Consider the following 25,219-nt stretch of genomic DNA (forward strand, 5'->3'; position numbering starts at 1 on the left):
GCTGGAAGGAAGGAGCTTGTTTGGATGTGCCCAACACAGAGAAGAAACGACCCACAGTCACTGCTGCTTATAATCTGAGGAGGTTCTGCCGGGTGTTTTCTACTGGCTTCCTAACCATGAAGCCCGGACTGCATTTCTTAAGCTTTCTACTAACTTTTCCTCTCATCAGTGGATCACCTTTTCAGTACAACATGTTTCAGGGAAACCCGTATTCCGCCTCCGAATCGCGACAGAGAAACAAGTGAGTAAGCTGCGCGTACTCTTTGCTATTCAGATAACAAAATGACATTAGTGCAAAGACGAGAACAGAAGTGTACGTCTTTTTGCAGAAACTGGTGCGCCTACGTTGTGCACAAGAATGTGAGCTGCGCCGTGGTTGGAGGCACAGAGAGCTTTGCGCAGCCTGCGTTTTTACCGTGCCCACCGGAGCAGCCAAACTGTGCGCAACAAGTGATGTAAGTTCTCAAAAGTCACGAATCACAATTATTGCGTGGAGGAGTAATGTTTTTGTAAATTGTGATCATTTGTCCAGGCTTTCTCAAAGTCTTTTTAGAGTGTTTTTGTTGGATATTGATTGCCTTTTTCACACATCTTTAATCCAGCAGTTATTGTTTTAAGCCAACAAACTGACATTAACAGCTCTGCCAAACTATGTCTTACACATTGAAATTAAATCCTGTTACCAGCAGCCTGTAAGAAAGACATAATTTGTTCCTATTAAACACAAAATCCTCAAGAGCTGTTGATCAAAACCACAACAGCAAGGCTGCCTGGAGGCATGGCAAAAGAAAATGGAGGTGGTTTAAAATTTTGCACGATTATATGTAGTTTGTTGTTTTGTTTTGTTGGTTTTTTTTTGGCTGCTTCATTCCCACATGCTTTAGTGCTCAAGTTCTTCCGGACTTTCATTTATTTCATTGCATGAGTAATTTGCTGTTGCAGTTAAAGGCAGTAAAAGATTGCGATGGCCTGTATTTTGTTTTTTATAATATATTTTATAATTTAATGACATTCCAACAAAACGTTAAAAAGTAATGCATAACTGTGTAATGGAGAATAAAGGTAAAATTGTTTTTAAATTTAAAAAAAGTGAATCATGCATTTGTATTCATCCACATAAAAATAAATTGCTGAATCATCTTTTGCTTTAATGACAGTTGAAAGCTAATTGGATGTGCCTCTACCAGTTTTGCACATCTAGGCACATTTTTGCTCATTCTTCTGTGAAAAATGGCTTAAACTCATTTAGACTCGGTGAACAACATATTTTCAAGTCTTGCAGCAAATTCTCAATTAGATTTAGGTGTGCACTTTCTTTGGGCCATTGTAAAAAAATAAACATGTGTTAATCTAAACCAGCGGTGTCAAACTCCAGTCCTCAAGTTCCAGTGTCCAGCTACCTTTGTGTCCAAAGTCCATCACACCTGAATCAAATAACTGAAACCTCCTGATGCACTCAAGTCCTACAACCTAATTATGTAATTTAGTTGTGTTGATGCAGAGAAACGTTTAAACTAAACCATTCCAGTGAATCTCTGGCTGGGTGATTAGGGTCATTGTCCTGCTGGAAGATAAACCTCTGCTGCTGTCTCAAATCTTTTTTCACTATTGTCAAGTATCCATTTTAGCTCCATCCACCTCCCCTTCAGCTCTAAAGAGATTCCCTACCCAACTAAAGAAAAATATCCCCAAGGCATGATACTGTCACCACCATGTTTTATAGTGGGAACATTTTCTAATTGCGTTACTTCTGCAGTCAGATTTTGCTTTGGATTTAATTAGGGGTATCAGAGTAAGATACATTAAATTTTGTGGTCATAAATTACATGATAATGAAAAATGCTTAAGTTATATGCAGTTTATCAGTAAGTAATAAAATAATGCAGGCAAACAGAGTTCTGGATGTTGAAATTAGTACAAGTTGTTAATAAAAGATAATTACAGGTTTGTCTAACAAAGATTTTACTTTACTTTTACTTTATTGTTAAACTGGAAAATTTTAACATATCATGCTAAACTGATGAGGAAAATTAATTTTATTTTGCCATCAATTGTGCGTATTTGTGCGGTATCTAGAGAGAATCCTGTCATTTTACTTTATCTTTTCATTTTATTTTTTGTTTGTAGATATCAAACACATTTTAGGCCCACATACAAGATTGGCTACAAAATTGTGACGGAACTACAGTGGAGGTGCTGCCCGGGATATCAGGGTCACGACTGCATGGAGGTGAAAGACATGAAACTTCTTCAAATAGAGCGTTTGCCCCATGGCTCTTCAAACTCTGGGTATTCAAAGCCACAAGGTCAGAGGCTAAGAATATCTTTAAAATGTATGAAATGCTTAAAAACCTTTAAATAAAAGGATCCTAATTGTTTGAATGTTTTGTAGCTCCCAACCAGAGGACTCAGCCTCAGAGAAATCATCCATCAGCATGGGGGGGACAGATCAGAGGTCAAACAGTTGACAGGGCACTAGAAGGCCAAGGAAGACCTCAAAGTGCGCAACACTTGGAGGAAGAGGTGCAGCAGTTGTCCCAGATGGTCCTCGACATGCAGGCCAGAATGACAGACATGGCCTCCAACTTGAGACTGGACTTTCAGGAGGATGCAAGTAAAATGTTGGTTACTCTGCTGAATGACCTCAAACAGCCTGCCAGTGCTCGGGGTGCAGAGACAGAGAGCTTTCAGGTGCAGAATTTCTCTTTTGGTCAAGGGACCACGTCTTTGGATGAGGTCATGAACAAGATAAACCAAGTTGCGGATGATCTGGGGTCAAGGAGCAATACCTTGGATGATTTACTGGATCGAGTAAACGTCCACGATGGGCAAATTCGTCTGTTGTTGCAGACTGGTCAGAATCCTCTATCTACATCCCAACCTGCCCCTCAGGGCAGTGATGTTGATCTGCGAGCCTACCTGGATGGTAAGATCAACGCTCTGCGAGAAGAGTTGATGGAAGGCATGGAAATCAAAATGGCCGATATGAAGAACTCTTGCGATTATAAAATCCTCTCAGTTCAGGAACAGTGTGAAGGACAGGAGGCCAACTACCTCAGTCTGACTGAACTCATGGACTCAAAAGAAGGAGACCTCCGCAGTGAGATCCAGGACCTTAATACAAAACTGGCTGATCTACAGAAGGCAGAATCAGCAGATTCTCACTCTGTCCTGGCTCACCTGGAAAACCTGGAAAACCATTTGAACTCTTCTCAGAAGACTTTGCTGGAGCAGTGCCTCTCTGTAGGGGAGAACCTTCAGAACAAGCAGGAGGAGACCGTCAAGAACCTGAAGGAGACATTGGACGACAAGCTGGCATCCATACAGGACCAACTCATAACCCAGCTGACAGCGACAAACACCAGCTTCATGTTTATGAGCCCAAATGCTCTGCTGAAAGACATTAGCTCTGTAAAGGATTCAGTTGATAATCTGGGGCATAAAGTCAATGGCCTGGACCGTTTGTGCTCAGAAGAGTGCAAAGCTAATTTAACTCCTCTAGAAAACCTTCAAAAAGACTTTCAGAGCTATAAATCTGCTGTAGATAACATCGAGACACATGTGAATGTTCAGATAAGAGACTTTGAATCCATGAAGGGTCAACTCCTCAGCATTAACAGCAGCATTGAGAATGTGAACATAGAGTTAGGTGACCGTCTAGACAGAGTAGAAGACTCAATACTGGATGTAGTAAATCATCAGAACCTGAACTCCTCCTGGAGTCAAATAAAAGAAGGGGCCATGCAGGAGGCTAAGGATCTTTTGGAGCTCCACAGGGCGCAACATCAGGAGCTGAGACAGCGTTTGGATGAGCTGGGCAGGAAGGTGAAAGCTGAGGCCGACAGTTGCAGAGAAACAACTCAAGACGTGGGGGAGGAGCTCACCAACATGGACAGCCGGATTGTTAATGTTGAGGCTCTGTGCAGCAAGCTGGATCCCATCTCCATCATCCTCCTGAGGATGAAAGAGGGCCTGAACAAGCACATCACTGGTCTGTGGACCTGCGTGAACCAGTTGAACGGCTCGGTCCAGACTCATGCTGATTATATCCAAGGACTGAGGGGAACATGCCAGACCCTTCAGAATGTAATCTTGAAGATAGCCGGAGACCTTCAGACACTAACACATGGCTCTCTTGGAAAGGAAGGTAAGCTGTCCTTCCTGCAAATCAGACATGAGCTGACACCTAAGTAGGATTAGGATAGGGAATAATGTCTCACATGATGCATGAATCATGAAACGGGATGGCCTGGAGGTCTGGAGCCAGAAAACAGTGTGATGATAGGACATGAAGAAGAATCTCCTGGCTTCAGGCGTTGTTACTTTCGTGAAACCAGCTTTGGCTTCTTCTCCGGGTTCTGGTAGCTCTTTGTGGAATTACGGATGATTTAGTTCAATTTATTGTCACTTAAAGGCATTTATCTAAAATCAGAATAGTGTTTACACCTTTGCATAAATAAGCATTTTCAAGGCTATTTTTATGCATTTCTGAATGTATAACATTTTGTCTTTGAGGCATGGATATTTACATTGGTCCCATGATTAAATGAAGGAAAACCCTGGCAAAAATAAATATACATTTCCTGAAACAAAATAGAAGTTGACATTTAATATTTACTTTCCATGTGTAGCCTAATCCCGATCCTGCAAATTAACATCTCTATTTAACTCAACCGATGTTTATATCTACTAAAATATTTAAGCTTTTATTGTAATTAAGCAAACACAGCAGTTTTAAAAGGCAAAGCTTGAAATGCAGTAAATGAACAAAGTTTTTAATCAACCTTTTAGCCTGAGCTCCTAAGTCTTTCTTTATGGGGTGTTAACAGTACTGTAGCAGAGCCTCAAATGTTGGCCTGTGTTTCAGAGTGTGAGTGAGGGGGGAAGCTGAATGCTCTTAAGTTGTGTTCTCATTTAAGACAGGCCAGCTTGATTGAAGACACATGCTTGGTTTAACAGACCCCATGTTATGTTGAGCAATGCTTTGGCATCAAGAAATACAGCTAACCAGACTCATTTGTTCATCCAGGAGTGCAATTTTTGGGTGTGCCTTTGTCCATGTAAAGTTGCATTTTTCTGGAATAAACATTTGGTAGATCATGGTGGAGAAAACAGTCTAATTACAGTTACCTCAGAAATTTTTTTTTTTGTGGCTAAAATAGATATAGCTTTGATGGACTCTTGTAAATATGTTAATATGTAATATGTTAATTAGCCAGGTGCTCATTTCTGCTGTTGCACAATTCAGGCCTCAGTGAAGCTAGTCTTCCTGCTAAATGACAATATTTGTGCTTATGTTACGTTTGATTTGTGTTGGAAATTGGAACATAGATCTGGGAATGACGTCACACTTTAGTTAAGCTCGTTATGATTTGTTTGTTTTTGTTGTGCTAAACACTGTTAGCAATACAAGCTGATGACGTATTTCTTTCCTTTCTGTGCGTTTAAACACTGAACTTCACATATAAAGATTTTGTTGTCCTGTGTGTGCCTCAAGTTAAGTGACACAAACTATTAAAAGTGCAAATAAATGGCTAATTCCTCCAACTTTGGCAATATTTATACTTGAGGCATTTTAGGCATTTTAGAGAGTTCACAGTGGCTCCTGAGACTCTTTGGAGGTTGTTCTGTTGGATTTTCCCAACTTGAAAGTTGTTCATTTCCATCTTCCAACAAATTTCCAGTACCAATCAAACACACCAGTTTTGCTTCTGCAAATAACTCTAAATAACAGTAACAAGGGAGCCACTGCCTGAAAAGTCTATTTTAAAAGCCAAAATGTCTCAGGTTCTTTGGCCTAATCAGACACAATCTATTATAAAAGTTACTCTGGTATAATTTAAAGGCCCAGGAAACCTTTTTCATGCCAGACCCATACACCTCTTTCCGTAGTCGATGGGTAAACACGTTTTTTTTTGCATATTTTAGAAATACTAAACACTTTTAAAAGACCTGCTACAGTACTGTGCAAAGATTTTAAACTAGCCTTACTTTCTTTATATTTCCTTCCACAGAGCCAGAGTTTGTTAGAAATGTTTAAAGTGGTCATGATCAAGGTTTTCTAGACTTTGTGAAGGTCTTTAATAGTTTTTCTTTGGACTTTGGCTGCTTTGTGACTGCTTTTTTACTTCTTCTTCTGAAACCATTGTATCTCACTATGACAACATATTGTACAGAGTGAGCTTAAAAGACAGTAAAGTAGAAGACGAAAGATGATGTGTCAACCCATAACAAGAAGCCGTGACAATTCTCATTTGCAGTTAGCCATCAGCCATGTAGGGGACACAGCAAACAAATGGAAAAAGGAACATGAAACTCTGCACATTACGCTACACAAACCATCGCCACCGTGAAATATGGGGTGGTAGGGTCACGTAGTGGGATGCTCATTCAAAGCATGTGTATGTGTTAGAATGGCCTAGTCAAAGTCCGGACCTAAATCCAATTGAGAATTTGTAGCTAAACTTGAAATTCCTTTTCTCAAACGCTCTCCATTCATCTGGTCTGACTGTCCTTGAGATATTTTGCAAAGAAGAATGAACAAGAATTTCAGTCTTTAGATGTGCAAAGTTGGTGGAGAAATACCACAAAATGCTTTCAGCTGTGATTAAAGAGAGAAGTAGGTCTGCAAAGTATTGACTCAGGGGGACTGAATACAAATGTATGCACCATGTTCCAGATCGCTTTATTTTATTTTTAAATGAAAACCACTTGACTTTACACTCTGTTGGTTTTGTACATAAATCCTAATAAACTACATTGAAAATAGTTAGTGGTTGTAATGTGACAAAATCTGGTATATATACACATTTGCTCGTCACTGTATGTGCTAATTGGACTAATCTGTAACACTCTTAACCTCTTACCTTCCACCGTTTTATAGTCCATCATAGAGTTTGACTCATGACAGCATAATATGCCAATTTAGCTGTTACTGTCCCACCCAGCTGACGTACTCTACAGCAAGGTTAACAAGCTTTAACATCCACATTTCTCTTTTTTTTTCATCATTCATGTTTCATTCTTTAGTAATGTTTGGCTTTTCTTACTAGGAGCGGTCTTATGCACCAATAGAAGTTCACACTGCTGCTTACTTCTCATGTGAATCCACACAGTGATGGCACCTATGAGACTGGGCTGGACTCCCACTGTTGTGAATGTGAAGTCGGAGAACTCCCACACTGTTTCAGTTCCAGAGCTCTTCCTCTGGGAGTAGCTCCATTTGCAGTTTTTATTGGTCCAGTTGATTTAGGAGTGGAAGCGGCCGGTCGTCAAGCTGAAAAGGAAACGGCAGAGGTGAGTGGAGGCCCAGGTAAGATAAAACTTCAAACTAAGTTCACAGTTCAGGTGGAGAATGATCCGCCGGGGGGAGAGATGCAAGTCTGGGGCTGTGTGGCTGGGCAGGAAGGCTGAAGTGTTCTGATGATCCAGATGGTTCCGTGGGAGGGCGAGTAGGTTGCGCTCGATCAGACTGGTGGAATCGCAAGGGCGGCTGCCAGGCCAGAAAGTGATCCAGAAATCCAGATTCTGTTGCAGGTGGTTCCAAGGGAGGTCTCCAGCAAGGAGCTCGGGTTAACAGGTCTGGGATGAAGGGAAAAAACAGGCAATTAGTCAGAGAACTTCTTCTTAGATTCTCTCAAGATTACAAAGGTAATGGGCCAGGTGATCACTACCGCAGAGGGCAAAACACTCAGGCGTAGAAGTGCTGGCGAGCCGGAAATTGGCAGGCAGACGAAGATGGACAGAGGTAGGATTAACCAGAGACTCGATGGTGTACGGGCCGATGAACCTGGGAGACAACTTCCTGAACAGAGACTTGAGAGGAACGTCCTGCCACACCTGCTGGCCCGGGCGGTAGGCTGGTGCAGGGACTGGTGCAGCCTGTTGTTGTAACGTTTGTTCTGGACTGCAGTCCGGTGAAGAGCCCTCAACATCGCGTCCCAGATGCGCTTGCTCCTCCGGATATGCTGTTGCGCTGACATCACTGCGATCTCCTTCTTGCCTGATGGGAACAAGGGCAGTTGATATTCTAGAGAGACCTCAAACAGGGTGAAACCAGTTGCTGCAGATACGTGGGAGTTGTGTGAATACTCAATCCATGGCAGGTAGGTGCTCCATTCGGTGGGATTGGAAGATGTGACGCAGCGGAGCGCGGCCTCCAGTTCTTGGTTGAGTCTCTCTACCTGCCCATTGGTCTGTGGGTGAAAACCAGATGTCAGTGAGACCTTCGCCCCCAGTGCCGCACAGAACTCCTTCCAGAGCCGGGCGGTAAATTGGGGACCCCAGTTGGACAGCACATCCTGGGGTATGCCATGGAGCCAGAACACATGTTTCACCAGGAGCTTAGCGGTCTGGAAGGCTGAGGGTAACCTCCTGAGAGGGACGAGATGGCAGGCTTTAGAAAGTCTGTCCACAATGGTCATAATGGTGGTAATACCATGAGATGTTGGCAGGCCCGTGACAAAATCCACTGCGATGTGGGACCAAGGGCGATGGGGTATGCCCAGCGTTTGCAGGAGGCCCGCAGGCGGTCGGTTTGACGTCTTGTTCCGGGCGCAGACCGGGCAGGTGGAGACGTACTCTCTGACGTCACGGTGCAGTGCACGAACTGGATTGGCACGAACCTGCCCACCCTCAAGGACAAATCCCTAAAAATTGATGGAAGACTGGTGGAACTGGCACTTCTCGGCTTTGACAAAGAGCTGGTTCTCCGGGAGGCGCTGTAGCACATGTCGGCGGTGCTCAGCGGCAGTTCTAGAATAAATCAAAATATCATCCAGGTACACAAAAATTAAAATATTCAAAAAGTCCTGTAGCACATCGTTTACTAGAGTCTGACACACTGCAGGTGCGTTGCATAAACCAAAAGGCATCACCAGATACTCAAAGTGTCCCAGCGGGGTCTTGAATGCCGTCTTCCACTCATCCTCATGGTGGATCCGGACTAAGTGGTACATGTTTCTAAGATCAAGCTTGGTAAAAACAGTAGCTCCGTGAGCCGGCTCGAAAGCCGATGACAGCAGGGGTAACGTGTACTTATTCTAAACAGTTATGGCGTTTAATCCCCTATAATCGATGCAAGGATGAAGGGAGCCGTCCTTCTTGCCGACAAAAAAAAACCTGGCTCCGAGTGGGGACGAGGATGGCCGAATTATGCCGCCTGCAAGGGACTCAGCTATATAATTCTCCATTGCCCCCCTCTCCGGTCGAGAGATCTTGTACAACCGGCTGGAGGGCAATGGAGCGCCTGGTAGGAGGTCGATGGCGCAGTCATAGGTGCGATGAGCAGGGAGAGACAGGGCCCGAGATTTACTAAAAACCGACCTAAGGTCGTGGTATTCACACGGCACCCGGGTGATATCAGGTGGTTTGTCCTCCTCTCCCTCCATAGGAGTTCTAGGGGTGACAGCTGACTGCAAATAGGTAGTTACGCACCGGTTAGACCAGGATTCAATTCTTAGATCAGTCCAATTTAGATGGGGGTTATGTGTCTGCAACTACGGGAAGCCCAGAACTAATGACAACGAGCCACGCTAGATTGGTCCATATCTATGTGAAAAGTTAGTTTGAAATCTCTGATAACACTTCAAACTAAGCTCACAGTTCAGGTGGAGAATGATCCGCCGGGGGGAGAGATGCAAGTCTGGGGCTGTGTGGCTGGGCAGGAAGGCTGAAGTGTTCTGATGATCCAGATGGTTCCGTGGGAGGGCGAGTAGGTTGCGCTCGATCAGACTGGTGGAATCGCAAGGGCGGCTGCCAGGCCAGAAAGTGATCCAGAAATCCAGATTCTGTTGAAGGTGGTTCCAAGGGAGGTCTCCAGCAAGGAGCTCGGGTTAACAGGTCTAGGATGAAGGGAAAAAACAGGCAATTAGTCAGAGAACTTCTTCTTAGATTCTCTCAAGATTACAAAGGTAATGGGCCAGGTGATCACTACCGCAGAGGGCAAAACACTCAGGCGTAGAAGTGCTGGCGAGCCACCCTCATATAGTCCTCCAGCTGATGAGGCAACGATGTGCACCTGTCAGACTCTCGAGGCTCCAGCTCCTGCGACCCTTAGTGGTGGAGGAAGGTTAGCAGCAGGCAGGGTTGAAACCAGACTTTGACAGCAGGTTTCTAAAAGATTTCCATTATGATGCATAGTTTTTTTTTTTGTTTCTGGTACATTTCTGCATCTTTAAGATTTAATATTTCAAATTTTCACCAGAAAGAAATTTCTGCCGTGACTCAGAAATATTGTCACTCCACCCTGTGGCTTTCTAATTATGTCACACAGCAATTTTTCCTGTTTGCGACATGATCAAGTTTCAGACCTGCACTCTTGTTTCCTGCATATCAGACGCCACTATGGGTGCTCTCTGTTTGACTTGTTCTATATTATCTCACTTGAAGCTTATCTGAAGAGGCTGCTCTGTCACAGATCCATCTTCACACACCTCAACATGGATTGTCACTAATAGACAACTTCTCATTTCAGAGCCAGAAGCTTAAGTGTGTTTAGGTGCTACTGGATGAACATTTACATCACTATTCTCTCCACTGATAAAATTAGATTTCCTTCATTCTCTTTAGTCAAATGTGCAGTTTTTTAAACCTCTGTGGGTGAGTTCATTGTCTGTCCAAAGAAAAAAAAGTGAAATGTGCTCCCAGAGGCTGTCCATGACTATGTTTGTTGATGATGTCACACCAGTTGTTAATCTTTAGGAAGAAACCTGGAAACAGTTGTGATTTTGCTGCATTCAGTACTCTAACTGGGTCATTCTTGGAGATATTTATGATCGCTTGTATGCTCATGAAAGAAATACAGTTAATTTGGGAAATATTTGGATCCTGATATCATTTTTTCTTGTACTGTCGGCTTGTAAAAACATACATCAGTTTGTTCAAGAGGGTTATTGACCAGATAAACCTGGAAATATTGGGTTAATGTACTGTATTTAGTGTTTGTTTTTAGTACTTTGCTCAGAATCATTTGCAGGGGACCTGTTTTTTTGTTTTGTCAAGCTTTGCCTTTTCCATCCCTACCTTCAGTGTTTGCTTCTCAAATGTCTTTCTGCTTTTAAGCTTTGCTTTATATGTAAAATCCTGCCCAATGACGTTGAGATCAGTGAAATTTGCAATCCACTTGGAAAACCTCAAGTCTGGGAGTGATGTCACAGCCAACTTCATCATGTTTCAGTTTGAAGTTGAAAAACGTTTTAAATTTTCTCTTGTTTTATAAGTTATAGTTCTGGCCAGAAAGTTCACATCCTGTAAGCACGGGGATGACTTTCTGAATAGATTTGGGATTTAAATTATGCATAACATGCCATGCTGCTGCCACCACCATGCTTGGCTGTTGATAAAATATTTTTTAAATTTGAAAGCTTTCCCTTGGCTGCTCTAAACTTACATCTTGTAATTGTGGCCAAACAGCTCAATTTATAGATTCCTCCCTAATTCCGAAAGCTTGTGGTTTCTCTGAAACTTGCTAAGGGAGAGTTTAAGTGGATAGCCACGTCTTGGTAGGCCTGCAGTTGAGCCATTCTCTTTCTGTTTTTTGTGAGATGGTTTGAACAGTGCTCTCTGTGAGATGTTCAAAGTCCGGCATACGTTTTTATAACCTAACCCTACTTTAAACTTCTCTAGAACGTTCTATGTTCTCGGACCTTCATGATGCTGTTTGTTCACTACAATTCTCCAACAAACATCTGAGGCCTTCACAAAACAGCTGCATCACATACTATTATAAACTACATAATGTTGGTCTATCACATAAAATCCTAATAGGATACATTCAAGTTTGTAGTTTTAACAGAAATGTGGAAAAGCGCAAGAAGGGTGAATACCTTTGCTGGACACTGTTCTTGCAACCTGAAATTTATGACTTGCGACCTGAAATTTACGACTTCTGAATTTAGTTGTAATAATTAATTACCGGTCAGAAAAGCTCCCTGCTTGCTTTCACAACACGTTTTGTTTGATTTTCCATGTAAACTTCAGTATTCTTGCACTACTGGAAGGTTATACATGTCCATCCCATCACCCTGCATCCAATGCCTTAACAGATAAAGGTAATGCTGCTGGATAAGATTTTTATTTTTGTTAAATAAAAACGTTTTAGATATGTACTTAAAATTCACAATATTTTTTTTGTTGTCATTTTTACATGGTGTGCCGTAGTTTTCCAATTATGTTTTACCCAATTTATTTAAAAAAACAAAACAATCTTATAAACCTGCTACAAGAAAAACTTCAGTGAACGTGTATCTATCGTTTAACTTATGGAAAGAGTTCTTCTCCGGTTAATAAACTGAACACTTTTCTCTGAGAGTTGTGATTATTAATGACTTACTGTTTTAGCCAGAAGCCTCAGACCTCTCTCACACAGTTGTCTGATGACCCTCAGCTGAACATGCCCTAAGAATAAGGTATGAACTGGGCCAAGGTTGACATGCCATTCGATCCAAAAATTGATTTTCGGACTTGGAAAATTGGTCTCTTGGAGGTTAAGAGGATTTCCACTGAACTGTGTGATCACTTTGAACCAGTTCCGCAAACTCTAAAAGGCATTCTTCATCAGAGAAGGTTCTCAATTAAGAAGTAATTCCCATCTCATCTTTGTGAACACTGTGATAGAAATTCCTGCTACTTGTTTCAAAGTCGTCATGGAAATGTAGCCTGAAGGCGGTTAAGACGACTGCTACATAAAAACAGGCTGTAAACAGAGATCCTGACACTGCACACATCTTCTTCTCAGTTTGCTTTGTTTCTGAATACCATATGAAGGTCTCCTATTACCCTCAATTGAGATGAAATAGTCCTTCTGTTTGTGTTTTTGGATTAAGCCTCTCATGACAGCGCCGTAGAGCTCTTTTATGGAAACTTTCAGAGATAAGAGAGCAATGCTCCTCTGCTTATGATGTCGCTGAGTGTTTAGGCTCGTGGGTCTGTGACCTGTGTGAGATAAGATGACCAATCCTCTCCAGAAGTCAAACGTGACGCGCTCGCAAACCAAATAACAAGACCGTGCCTGACAGACGACCTCCAGGAACAATAAAGTCTTCATCTTTTGTTTTTTGTGACTCCTCATTTAGACCCTGTTTTTCAGACTGTTTGTGACAGAGCTGTGAAATTTATTCTCATTCTCATTCCTTTCTTCTTCTGAGATTTGAGTTGGCCACTAAACACATAGATTGTATTTATGGATTCCTAAATCAAAGCTTTAAGACCCCAGTGTGTTTCGGTGTCTCATAAAGTCAACATGCTGCATTGCAGTCATTATTAAAAAGTGATTTATAAAGTAGAAAGTGTCTGTTTTTTGCAACACAAGAAACTGCTGTAATCAGAAACTGGTGGTGGGTAAATGACTAACAACAAAGAGAGGATTTCCCTTCGCTGAACTGGTTGGAGAAACACACATTTAGATCCAGCTGTATTTGTTTACAGCTCACCTCTTTAATCCAGAAGTACACTCTCCCGTGCAGATACACATCCTGTGCTTGGCTCTTTTATTTGTGGCAGCAGCTCGGAAATCACTTTTGAATTGCTCAGATCAAAGAGTAGTACATACCTCGCTTTATATAAGGAAAATAACACTTACAGGCTTACCTCCTGTGCTGTTTTACTGCGAGACACTGGTCTGCCAGCATATATTGGGTTTAACAGGCAAAGTTTTCTGAAGTGACCCTTTCCCCTGATTCCGAGGCGAACATGTGGCAGTTCCTCACTGTGCTGGTGGTATGCTTTTCATGTACTGGTTTCCCTTCAGGGGCAGTGAAATTGGGGGAGGTATCTTTGTAGACTGTTTATCTTTGTAGATCTAGGTTTTGAAGGTAAGCATACAAATGTAATATAGACAAGAACTAAACATGCATCCCTGAGGTACACCACAATTATTTGATAAATTAAGGATGGCTTTGTTGAATTGGTATATATATGGTATAGCATTTTGTTCCTTGTCTTTTGTTTGCTTCCTTAAATAACATATACCATCAAAGACTAATGAATTTCCTGAAAAAAACCTACGATAGCTCCACTGTTTCAGATATGACACACACAGCTGTGATTATCTTTATAGCAAGACTAGCAACGGGCCTCATTGACAGCTTCACATCAAATGATTATCTAGCCTGTAATTAACTTGAAGAGAGAAAATGACAGTCCTGTGGCCTTAAACTTATCAACTTTATACAACTGTAGTCCAGGGTGCCATTACTGAGAGGATTCCTGGGAATTATCAACAAATCATCCCTTCTGGCACTGTTGCTGGTACTACCTGGTCTACAAAGCTGCTTTGTTAAAGTGTATTGTACTATAAACTTAAAAAAATGAAAAACTTGGCATGTCAGGTGAAATACAATTGATTTACAGTACATACACAAATATTTAAAAGTGAAAAGTTGACATGATAAGGTTTCTTTTATTTTGAGTAGAAAAATGCAAATTACTCCTGCAACTACTGCAAGTAAAAAGGTATATTATACAGTGGAATGTATTAATTATTACAGTCATAATAATAATAACACCTAGAACATATACTATTTAGTGATATTTTTCCATTTTTGCCAAGTCTCCACAGTTGAATCGTGAAACTTACCTTATTTGAGGCAAGTGAAGCAAGCCTGCAGTGCTTTAGATGTTGTTCTCAGTTCTCCTGTGACATCCACTATCTTTATGAAAGATGGACAAAACCCACTTATCAATTATGTAAGATTTTAAGATCACCCTGAAATGTTGCAGCCAGGACCCATAAATAGCATCACGTAATCTCACACAATTCTACGCTCACTTCATCACCAAGGGACATGAAATGTTTGAAACTGCAAGAGACACCTAAGCCATCGCTTGCTGTTTTTTAATTAAATTAAGGATTATTTGAACACTCAGGGCACTCATTGTACATATATTCCCAGAAGGCTAGTTAAACCTGTTGCAACAAAAAAAAAAAAAACAACAACAACAAAACAAAGTAAATGATGAGAGAGAGTGACGGAAAAGTATTACACCCGGTCACGACGCAGCTGAAGACTGGATTTCACCTATATACAGACATTTTGTAATAGGAGTGGATCAAAAGTGACAAACACGCTTCCAAGATATAACAGGACTTCCGGTTTCACAAAACCTCCTTCATTTGCTTATGTTTAGTCCTGTGTGACATGTTTCAAAACATACAAAACGGTGTAATGGCAGAAAGTATTGGATATGTTATGTTTCCATTTAGGTGGTTTTTGTGCTTGTTTTGTGAATGGCTCCCCTTTTGAGGCTTTTTAAGGCACACCCTGCTTTGTTGAGACCTGAAGAAGTCTCTGGGTACTCTTTGGGAACATCTAAAAAAGAAGAGGTTGAACATGTCACTAAGGTGAGGTGTCACTTCCTAGACTTGTTACCTCTGCATCCCAAGCTAAGAAAATTAGATGGAAATGGATAGCTAGATGGCTGGGAGTACAAAAGTTTCTATGCACATTTACGTGGTTTATGAGTGCAAAGATTGGTGTTAACTCCTGTTTTTATTATGTTTGGTAATTTGACTTTTTAAGTCATACTTGCCAATCTTTGCAAGTCTAAATAAAAATACTCTAAAAACAAATCGACATTTATTTTTGCCCTTTTCCTAGAAGAAAATGTGGTTAACTTTCGAATATTTTTAGATAAAAACTCACTTTGTGTTAAAATATAAAACCAATTTCCATGAGAACTGTCACTGACTAAGGTTTAGCATTTAAATTAATGTTACCACCTAAAGTCTCGTGTGATGCCAAGGTGGATTAACCATGGCTAATCCTGCCCCTAATTTAGAGGGTTAGGATTAGGTGATGAGAGTGTTTAGAATGTCAGAAGAAACATATTTTCAAGGATCAAAAATGTCCAGCTGCCTTCTCTCTGAGCACTCAGGATTTATTGTAGATTTTATTTGACAATTAAATTGCTTTTAGAGACAGCTAAAAGAGGCTGGCTAAGCTTTGCTTCAGGGAGTTTACAGCATTATGCCATCATAGTAAAATGAGCAACTGTAAAAGCTAACATTAGCAACGACCACCACCAAAGTGGTTCAAGCACTTGGCCAGCTGTTGATATGTCTTTAGGTAAACTGTGTGTAAGTATTTTTTCAGCTTAGTTGTAGAGTGCCTAACGAGAAGCAATATGGCAATTTATAGTAAGTTAAGCATCACATGAATACAAAAGACAAATTTTGAAATGTATTTGTGGGCAGATAAAGATTGGATAAAGCTACATTTTTGTTGGAAATGTTATTCAGATGTATTTATTATTATTATTATTTAAAGAGCACTTTTCATACAGTCTGCATTGCAAATGGGTTTGCAAATGTTAAACATTCAACAGTTAACTGTAACAGCAGAAAATCCTAAACTAAGTAAATACATTTAGAACACATCATGTAAAATGTAGAACAGAAAAACGCAATTGCAATATCTTTCCTAAATACTAAAGGCAGATAAAACACAATAAAAATATTTAATTCTAAACGTTTGTAATGGAGTTTAGACGAAAATTCGACTTGGAAGACTCACCACAACTTCCGGCTCCGTCTAACTAGTCCACCATGTTCTCCGCTCCAAACAAACAGCTTTTGGTTCGCATTCCTCTTCAGCCAATCATCCCTCAAGGCTTCCCTTTAAAAGACCTTCATGAGAATCTCCTGCTCTTCAGCTGAGCTTTGACCCTCCTCCGCTCCATCTCTACCATCTGGCTTCCAAGCTCCATCCGACTTCTGTATCTCCTCAGGCCTTCACTCCATCACCAGTATCAGGATCCCAGGAGGAAGACTTCTCTAATTCTAACCCTAAGATGTTCATTCAAGCTCATGTCATTATCAACATCCATGTCTTCCACTGGGGTCTGACCGCCAAAAGAAAACAAACATCAACTAATAAACTTCTCTAATTGCCATCTCTGTGTTTCTCTCATTTGTGAGTCTTTTCAGGTTGAAATGTATTTTAGTCAAAGGAAAAATAAATAAAGATAAAACTTAAAATTACTTTTCATTTATGATTACATCTAAAACTGTAGTAAACATTGTTGTTAAAGGCATTAAAATCTAATTAAAAATGGAGTAGAACCAAAGATAAACTTAGAAAAATGTTTTGATAAAGAGACAAAATGAATTTAATATTTAAATATGTAGAAAGAAAATACTAAAAGTAAACTAAAAGTCAGTTTAGAAAGATATGTTTGTATTTTTCTTTTAAATGACCATCTCCCTAAGTTATGTCAACAGTTAACAAAACTGGAAAAAAGATCTATTGCTATTAAAAGCATGTAGAACGTAGCCCCATGAATAAAAAAAATGTATTGTATATAATGGTTCTGAATATGATTACTACAAAATGGAATTGGAGAATATTAAGGGACTAATGACTCATCCCTGAGGCACACCTCAATGCATTTGAGCCACTGAGGATGCTTCTGTTGAATAGCTTTGATGACATCAAAAATGCATCTCCAGTTCAGACATGACAACATGAAAGGAGCCTGCATGAAGCCTCTGCCCAGCAGCTGTTTTCCCTTTCTTAGAGAATCCTGAGGGTTAACATGGGAAAGTGTACATTTAGACATTAACTGTAATTTAAGCTCACAGTAAAGGGGGAGTATGTCATACCTGCATCAAGATAAAGTCTTAAAATAGTTTGATTCAATGATGATTTAAATGGTTAGTGGCATGGGTGGAACTCCAACACAAAAAGCTGTTTGTTGCAGATATTATTTGAAATCACTTCCATTATTTGGTACATTAGGCTAAGCTAAAACAATGACCTGTGCAACAGTACACTGTGCCAATACTGTTAAATACATTGTTTCTTGTATCAGGTATTGTATTAGGTCTTGTGTTGTTATTTGCTGACGACAAAATATACCCCTAAACTCCCTCTAAAGGTTTAGCTGGAAAACAAACGTTTATGCCAGTTATATCAAGAATGAAAGTCAAACTAATAATAACTGATGTTAAGTTTTGGAACATTTAAGTGAGAAAATAATTTCAACTTAATCAGAATTCAGTAAGAATGGCTTTTGAAGGTTTAGAAAACACAAAAATGATCTTGTCTACATTAATCATCATCAGTAAATTGGTTTTATATACTGTAATTTCAACATGAAAAAAAGCAATGTACCAAAACAAGAATGCTTTGAGTTACAGATTTAACCCACATGTTAACATTTCAGCTTTAAAAACAAAGAGTTGTTTCTGGAGAAACATGTCCTATTTTTTAAAATATTTGTAAAGAAAAATGAGCACTTCAAAGAGATTTTACAAAGAATTATATTTCAGCATGTCATGAAATGGACGTTTATAGCTGGGATAATGTTTTACAGCTTTATACAGTTGAGCCCAGCTGGTCTGTTTAATCTGTGGCCTCAATACATCTCTGTTCTGTTCAGGTGCCAGTGTTGGACCGTTGGAAGCAGGATCTCCTTGGGTGTCAGCTGAGAGTTTTAAAGTGTCAGCTGTCCCTGTAGAGCCCTCCCTTCAGCATCTACCTGTGATGGAGACAGGAGAGGCAGGTCCACCAGGAGAAATGACATCTGAGTTGGCCAAAGGGATGGACGTAAACATGATGTCTGTTCAGGGATTTGCTGGAGCTCCAGGTAATACACATTTGCATACAAATTGCTCTGCATGTTGTTTTTACTATTATTTATTTTCTCTCATTGGTTTTATCCAAAGCTCCACCTGTTATCTCCACTGACCCCCTAATGACCAGTATGCCTCTAATCTCAGGTACATTTTCCTACTACTGTTTTATGATGCATCAGAGATGAACTTTTAGGGTGCAAATAACTTTTTATTTTGCTATTTAAGCGACAGATGTGAATATGCCTCAAAGACCTCCAAACCAAAAAACCATCACAGCTTCAGGTTAGAGTTAATCCATCACTTAGGAGCCTGAACCTGTTTGGATTATGTTTGCTTATGTCTAATACTTCCTGTCCTGGTTTTTAGGTGAGAAGGTGTCCTTCTCAGCTGGTCTGACTCTCCCACCATTCCAAGGAGAAGTCGGAATAATCCGATTCAACAAGGTGCTGGTCAACGATGGAGGACATTATGACCCTCATACAGGTAGCTTAACACAATCTCTTGAAAAATAAACAAAAAAGCATAAAACTGCTGCTGTTCACATTTTTGTGAAAGCATACATTGACTTCAAATGTTTATTTATATTTAATGTATTTTTATTTAAATAAAGACAATCCAAATTTGAAAGATCAGTTAATTTGATAATTTTGGTATTTTAAAGAATATGACCAACTTCCTTCTAAAGATACTCATAAAACAATTTTATTTTTCAACAAACCACAAGGAAGCTTCAATTGACTGACACAAAATAATAAGACTGAGAAAAACTAATGGCAAAATGCCATGTTTGACATGCTTACTTAAATTTTGGGAAACTTTTTGGAATTAATGAGAATGGGACCTATCCACATATCAACATACACATAGAGCTCTGTGTATTATCCTGAGCATGGGAGGTATTTATTTGGATTTTCAGCAATCATGAGTTTTACACATTATTTGGGCAATATATTTACAGGTCCTTCTCAAAATATTAGCATATTGTGATAAAGTTCATTATTTTCCATAATGTCATGATGAAAATTTAACATTCATATATTTTAGATTCATTGCACACAAACTGAAATATTTCAGGTCTTTATTGTCTTAATACGGATGATTGTGGCATACAGCTCATGAAAACCCAAAATTCCTATCTCACAAAATTAGCATATTTCATCCGACCAATAAAAGAAAAGTGTTTTTAATACAAAAAACGTCAACCTTCAAATAATCATGTACAGTTATGCACTCAATACTTGGTCGGGAATCCTTTTGCAGAAATGACTGCTTCAATGCGGCGTGGCATGGAGGCAATCAGCCTGTGGCACTGCTGAGGTCTTATGGAGGCCCAGGATGCTTCGATAGCGGCCTTTAGCTCATCCAGAGTGTTGGGTCTTGAGTCTCTCAACGTTCTCTTCACAATATCCCACAGATTCTCTATGGGGTTCAGGTCAGGAGAGTTGGCAGGCCAATTGAGCACAGTGATACCATGGTCAGTAAACCATTTACCAGTGGTTTTGGCACTGTGAGCAGGTGCCAGGTCGTGCTGAAAAATGAAATCTTCATCTCCATAAAGCTTTTCAGCAGATGGAAGCATGAAGTGCTCCAAAATCTCCTGATAGCTAGCTGCATTGACCCTGCCCTTGATAAAACACAGTGGAACAACACCAGCGGCTGACACGGCACCCCAGACCATCACTGACTGTGGGTACTTGACACTGGACTTCTGGCATTTTGGCATTTCCTTCTCCCCAGTCTTCCTCCAGACTCTGGCACCTTGATTTCCGAATGACATGCAGAATTTGCTTTCATCCGAAAAAAGTACTTTGGACCACTGAGCAACAGTCCAGTGCTGCTTCTCTGTAGCCCAGGTCTGGGGAATGCGGCACCTGTAGCCCATTTCCTGCACACGCCTGTGCACGGTGGCTCTGGATGTTTCTACTCCAGACTCAGTCCACTGCTTCCGCAGGTCCCCCAAGGTCTGGAATCGGCCCTTCTCCACAATCTTCCTCAGGGTCCGATCACCTCTTCTCGTTGTGCAGCGTTTTCTGCCACACTTTTTCCTTCCCACAGACTTCCCACTGAGGTGCCTTGATACAGCACTCTGGGAACAGCCTATTCGTTCAGAAATTTCTTTCTGTGTCTTACCCTCTTGCTTGAGGGTGTCAATAGTGGCCTTCTGGACAGCAGTCAGGTCAGCAGTCTTACCCATGATTGGGGTTTTGAGTGATGAACCAGGCTGGGAGTTTTAAAGGCCTCAGGAATCTTTTGCAGGTGTTTAGAGTTAACTCGTTGATTCAGATGATTAGGTTCATAGCTCGTTTAGAGACCCTTTTAATGATATGCTAATTTTGTGAGATAGGAATTTTGGGTTTTCATGAGCTGTATGCCAAAATCATCCGTATTAAGACAATAAAAGACCTGAAATATTTCAGTTAGTGTGCAATGAATCTAAAATATATGAATGTTAAATTTTCATCATGACATTATGGAAAATAATGAACTTTATCACAATATGCTAATATTTTGAGAAGGACCTGTATATTATATTTCAGTAAAAAAATATTGAAATATGAGGATAATTGATAACCTCTGTGACATTTCCAGTTTTGCTGATAATTGACTGGATGATGAGGGTCTCTACAGTAGATGACCTGGAACCTCTATCCCAAACCTACCAACAAACACAAGATAAATTGGACAAAGTAGTACCTGCCTCAGCACAAGTAGATCTTAATATTGATGAAGTCAAGACCAAGATCTTTTGGAACAACACTTGAAGTACTGAACCGAGTAAAAAATTCTCAGTGATTTTGGGGCGGGGGGGAGAAAATACAGCTCAGTCCTGCAGAAAGCACATACAGTAACGTTGTCTCCCTATTCTCGGCAGCAAGCAGAGGGATGCCTACTCAATGAATGTTGTTGCCAACTTCATATTTACTGTGCAGGCATAAAGAAAGAAAAGTTGTTCGAGGGATAATCTGCTGCTTGTGCACCAATCCCCCATATACTGTATGATGTCACCCTGAGCATTTACCTTTATGACCCATATCAAAAAGCGACATTGACGAACCCATCAAGCATTGGAAGGTCGGAATTCTTCCTCTTACCATACTTACTTACTTAAAGTAGCAACACTGTAGACAAGCAGGATGACTCAGATATGGATGTGAAGACTCGCAATCAGAAAGACAAGGAGGCATTCAACAAACTACAGAAGATTGGGATTTCAGCTTTTTTTGTCACAACAAGCAAAGTTAGTATTGTTCAAGGCCACTACAAAGTCAGTGGTCCTTCACTGAGCCAAGACTTAAAGGACAACAGCAGCAGTCACAAAAAGACAGCAAACCTTCATAAACAGCTGCCTCCCAAAGATGCTGTACATGCACTCGACAGATCAAGTTAGCAGCAGTGACCTTTGACAACATACAAACCAGCTGCCTGTAGAAGAGCATGTTCTCAAGAGACGCAGAGAATAGGTCATCCATTCTCTGCACAAGCCCACTAATAACATCACCAGGCAACCTCTGTCCTGCAACCCTCAAGAAAAGAGGAGAGAAAACAACTTTGAAACATTTGGCAAAGAGCTTTAGAAGTAGACATCAAGAGGCTAGACTACCCTTGAAACCAAATGGAGAAGAGAGTGCAGAGTAGGGATTGCATATTGTCAGTGGTCTGTGCCTCCAGGGAGCTAGTAGGCAATGATTATGATGATGATTGATGGCTTTTTTTAAGCAGAAGTGCAGAAGATTAATTTTTTTATTGTTTCATATATTTTTTGGTCCTGGCTGTCAGTTACATAAATATACACAGAAATTGGTCACTTTTGGGGTCTTTGGTGACATACTGAATGAGTCAATGATATGCTCCTAGAATAATTTTGGTAGGCCTCTTACTCCAGTGATGGTTCCCTATTGTTCCATGTTTTATTTCCATTTGTAGACAATGCCCTTTTACTGTCTGTTTCACTGGATTCCCAAAACCCTACAAATGGTTTTATAACCCCATCCAGAACGATAGGTGTCAATGACTTTGCTTCTTAACTGTTCTCTAATTTGTTTGCCAACTAGTTCTCTATTTTTGTTAGATGTTTTAACCTACTTCATGTTGTCAGACATGTTCTATTTAAGTAATCCCCCAATTATACAGGGCTAGCAGAAAGCAGGCTAGGGAAATTACACCAAAAAACCTTAATAATCACATTTACTTTTTTACATTTGAAAACTGCTTTTTGTTATTTACTCCGGTTATCTTTATCTGATCTGAACCAAGGCAAATGGTAAAGGGGGCGGATACATTTTCGTGGCACTGTGCAGAGAGAAAAGAACAGGCCCAACTATCTACCCTTGCGGTACACCACAGGCCGGGGATATTAGGGAGAAATCGGTATTGCCTGTCATCACATGAAACTTTATGCTCAGTAAGTAAGAGATAAACCATTAAAGAGCAAGATAGATCCCAGAGATCATTGAGTATGGCACAGTATTAAAAGCCACTGATAGATCAGAATGGAACTAAAATAGAAATTCCCTCCCTATCTATTCTGAGAGTATCTTTGGTACTTGTCATGCAACCGTCTTTGTATGTCCAGGTGAAAATATGAATTAAAGATAACATTTTTTTCTTAATCATGAGCAAATTGAAATTCAGGTTGTTAATCTGGAGAAGTCTCTTAGTTGATCAGCACTTCCACACATTCTCTGGTTTGGCTTAAGAACAAAATAAAATAAGATGGTGACCGTCTTTGATAACAATCAATGTTCAAAGATCATCTTTTTGTATTGCAGGTATCTTCACCACTCCCACAGACGGCCGCTACCTGGTGACGGCCATGCTCGCTGCCCAGAGAGGAGAGAAGGTCGAGGCCGTGTTGTCGGTGTCCAACAACAGCATCCAGATGCTGGATTCTGCAGGCTTCTCCTCTGAGGCTGCAGAGCCACTGTCGCAAGAACAATGCAGCTGCAGCGGCTCGACGTCCCTGAGTCTGGTTGTTTCGATGAAGCAAGGAGACCGAATGGGACTCGTGCTGACCGCTGGAAAACTCGCCATCTCTGACTCCCCACAGATCGTGTCATCTTTTAGTGCTGTGCTTCTTTACGGCAGCCCCTGATAAAACGGTAGCTCCTCTGACTCTTTGTTACACAAACAGCTAAGATGAAGCATTTTCAGTTGGTTTGGTTAAATTATCAGAAAATGGTGACACTGTATTTAAGACAAGTGCGTAAGAGAAGAAAGTCTCACACTTATAAATGGGATGACCTGAATTATAAGTAATAATATATAGTTTTTAAGTTTTATCCTGCTTTTATGCTGCTTTAACGGTTCAAAAGAATTGGAAATGCACACAAACAGCCTGTCAGAGCTTAAATATAAAAAGGCAGTCAGTCATTTTCTACCGCTTATTCCATAGCGGGTCACGGGGGAGCTGGTGCCTATCTCTAGCAGTCTATGGGCGACCTGTCCAGGGTGTACCCTGGACAGGTCGCCCATTGCAGGGCAACACACATACAACCATACACACACTCATTCATACACCTAAGGGCAATTTAGAGTGACCAATTAACATGTCTTTGGACTGTGGGAGGAAGCTGGAGTACCCAGTGAGAACCCACGCATGCACGGGGAGAACATGCAAACTCCATGCAGAAAGACCCCCGGCCAGGAATTGAACCCAGGACCTTCTTGCTGCAAGGCAACAGTGCTACCAACTGCACCACCGTGCCCGTGCAGCATGTACCCTGCCTCTCGCCCATAGACTGCTGGAGATAGGCACCAGCTCCCCCGCGACCCACTATGGAATAAGCGGTAGAAAATGACTGACTGACTAAATATAAAAAAAGCTTTGTAATTTAGAATGCATTCTTTTTATTAAAGTTTTTTTTCAATGTGATACATTTTCACCATTTAATAATACAACAGCACAGAAATATGTACTATCTGTGTATACATTTGTACAGCTCACACAGCTGAATGCATATGTGTCTATTGCTTTTACATTCTATTGGATACCCACAAGTTGGTCCGAGCAATCTATAGAAACGACCTGCAGTAGCTAAGGTTCTTCTTTGGAAAATAAAAGTACAGTTTCATAAAACTAATATAAATTAAAGTGTGGTCTCTTCACACAAAGCTTGTCACTTTCACAGAAAGAATGCTGTAAAATTTAGACAGTTGTCAATAACAACACAGTAAATCCTAAGCATCTGTCAGAAATTCAACGTTCATAAAAAATGAACAGTGAATGCTGAGTTTACGTATAGATCTACAGAAATAATTATCAAGAAGCAGCAGGATTTACATTCATTTGTTTGAACAAAGCCGCATTAATGCAGTTTCAAGAAGCAAATCACAACATGTATTTTCTTCTCAGCACATTAGTTCGAAGTAAATAAATTGTAAGGCCTTAAAGGGATAGCTACATGCTGACTCTATTAATACCCTACAGAAGTACTCAGGGACCTGTCATAAAAACTGCAACTAAAACTGTGCGTTCACTTAGAAAAAAACATGTTAATGTGCACATATTTGGGCCACAGTTATTTTGTGCTTGCATTAGAAATAATGTTTTGTGCAGCTGTAATAAAAATAATTCAGTTCTCTTACAGTTTGTGAACCTCTAATCACTAAAAAAAAGCAGGAATCAGCTACTCTCTGCTTAAGCCT

General features: G+C 40.5%; 1 protein-coding gene across 1 annotated transcript; it reads left to right on the forward strand.

The window, feature by feature from the left end:
• The first annotated feature begins 4 nt into the window (after nucleotides 1-4).
• Nucleotides 5-24,022, forward strand: emilin2b (elastin microfibril interfacer 2b). Its single transcript, XM_047349200.1, has 9 exons — nucleotides 5-241; nucleotides 330-455; nucleotides 2,128-2,306; nucleotides 2,393-4,147; nucleotides 18,379-18,585; nucleotides 18,665-18,718; nucleotides 18,800-18,856; nucleotides 18,941-19,057; nucleotides 23,344-24,022. The coding sequence occupies exons 1-9, from the start codon at nucleotides 117-119 to the stop codon at nucleotides 23,664-23,666; spliced, it is 2,943 nt and encodes a 980-aa protein (XP_047205156.1). The 5' UTR covers nucleotides 5-116; the 3' UTR covers nucleotides 23,667-24,022.
• The last annotated feature ends 1,197 nt before the right edge of the window (nucleotides 24,023-25,219 follow it).

Source organism: Girardinichthys multiradiatus, chromosome 21, assembly GCF_021462225.1.
Source record: "Girardinichthys multiradiatus isolate DD_20200921_A chromosome 21, DD_fGirMul_XY1, whole genome shotgun sequence".
NCBI lineage: Eukaryota > Metazoa > Chordata > Actinopteri > Cyprinodontiformes > Goodeidae > Girardinichthys > Girardinichthys multiradiatus.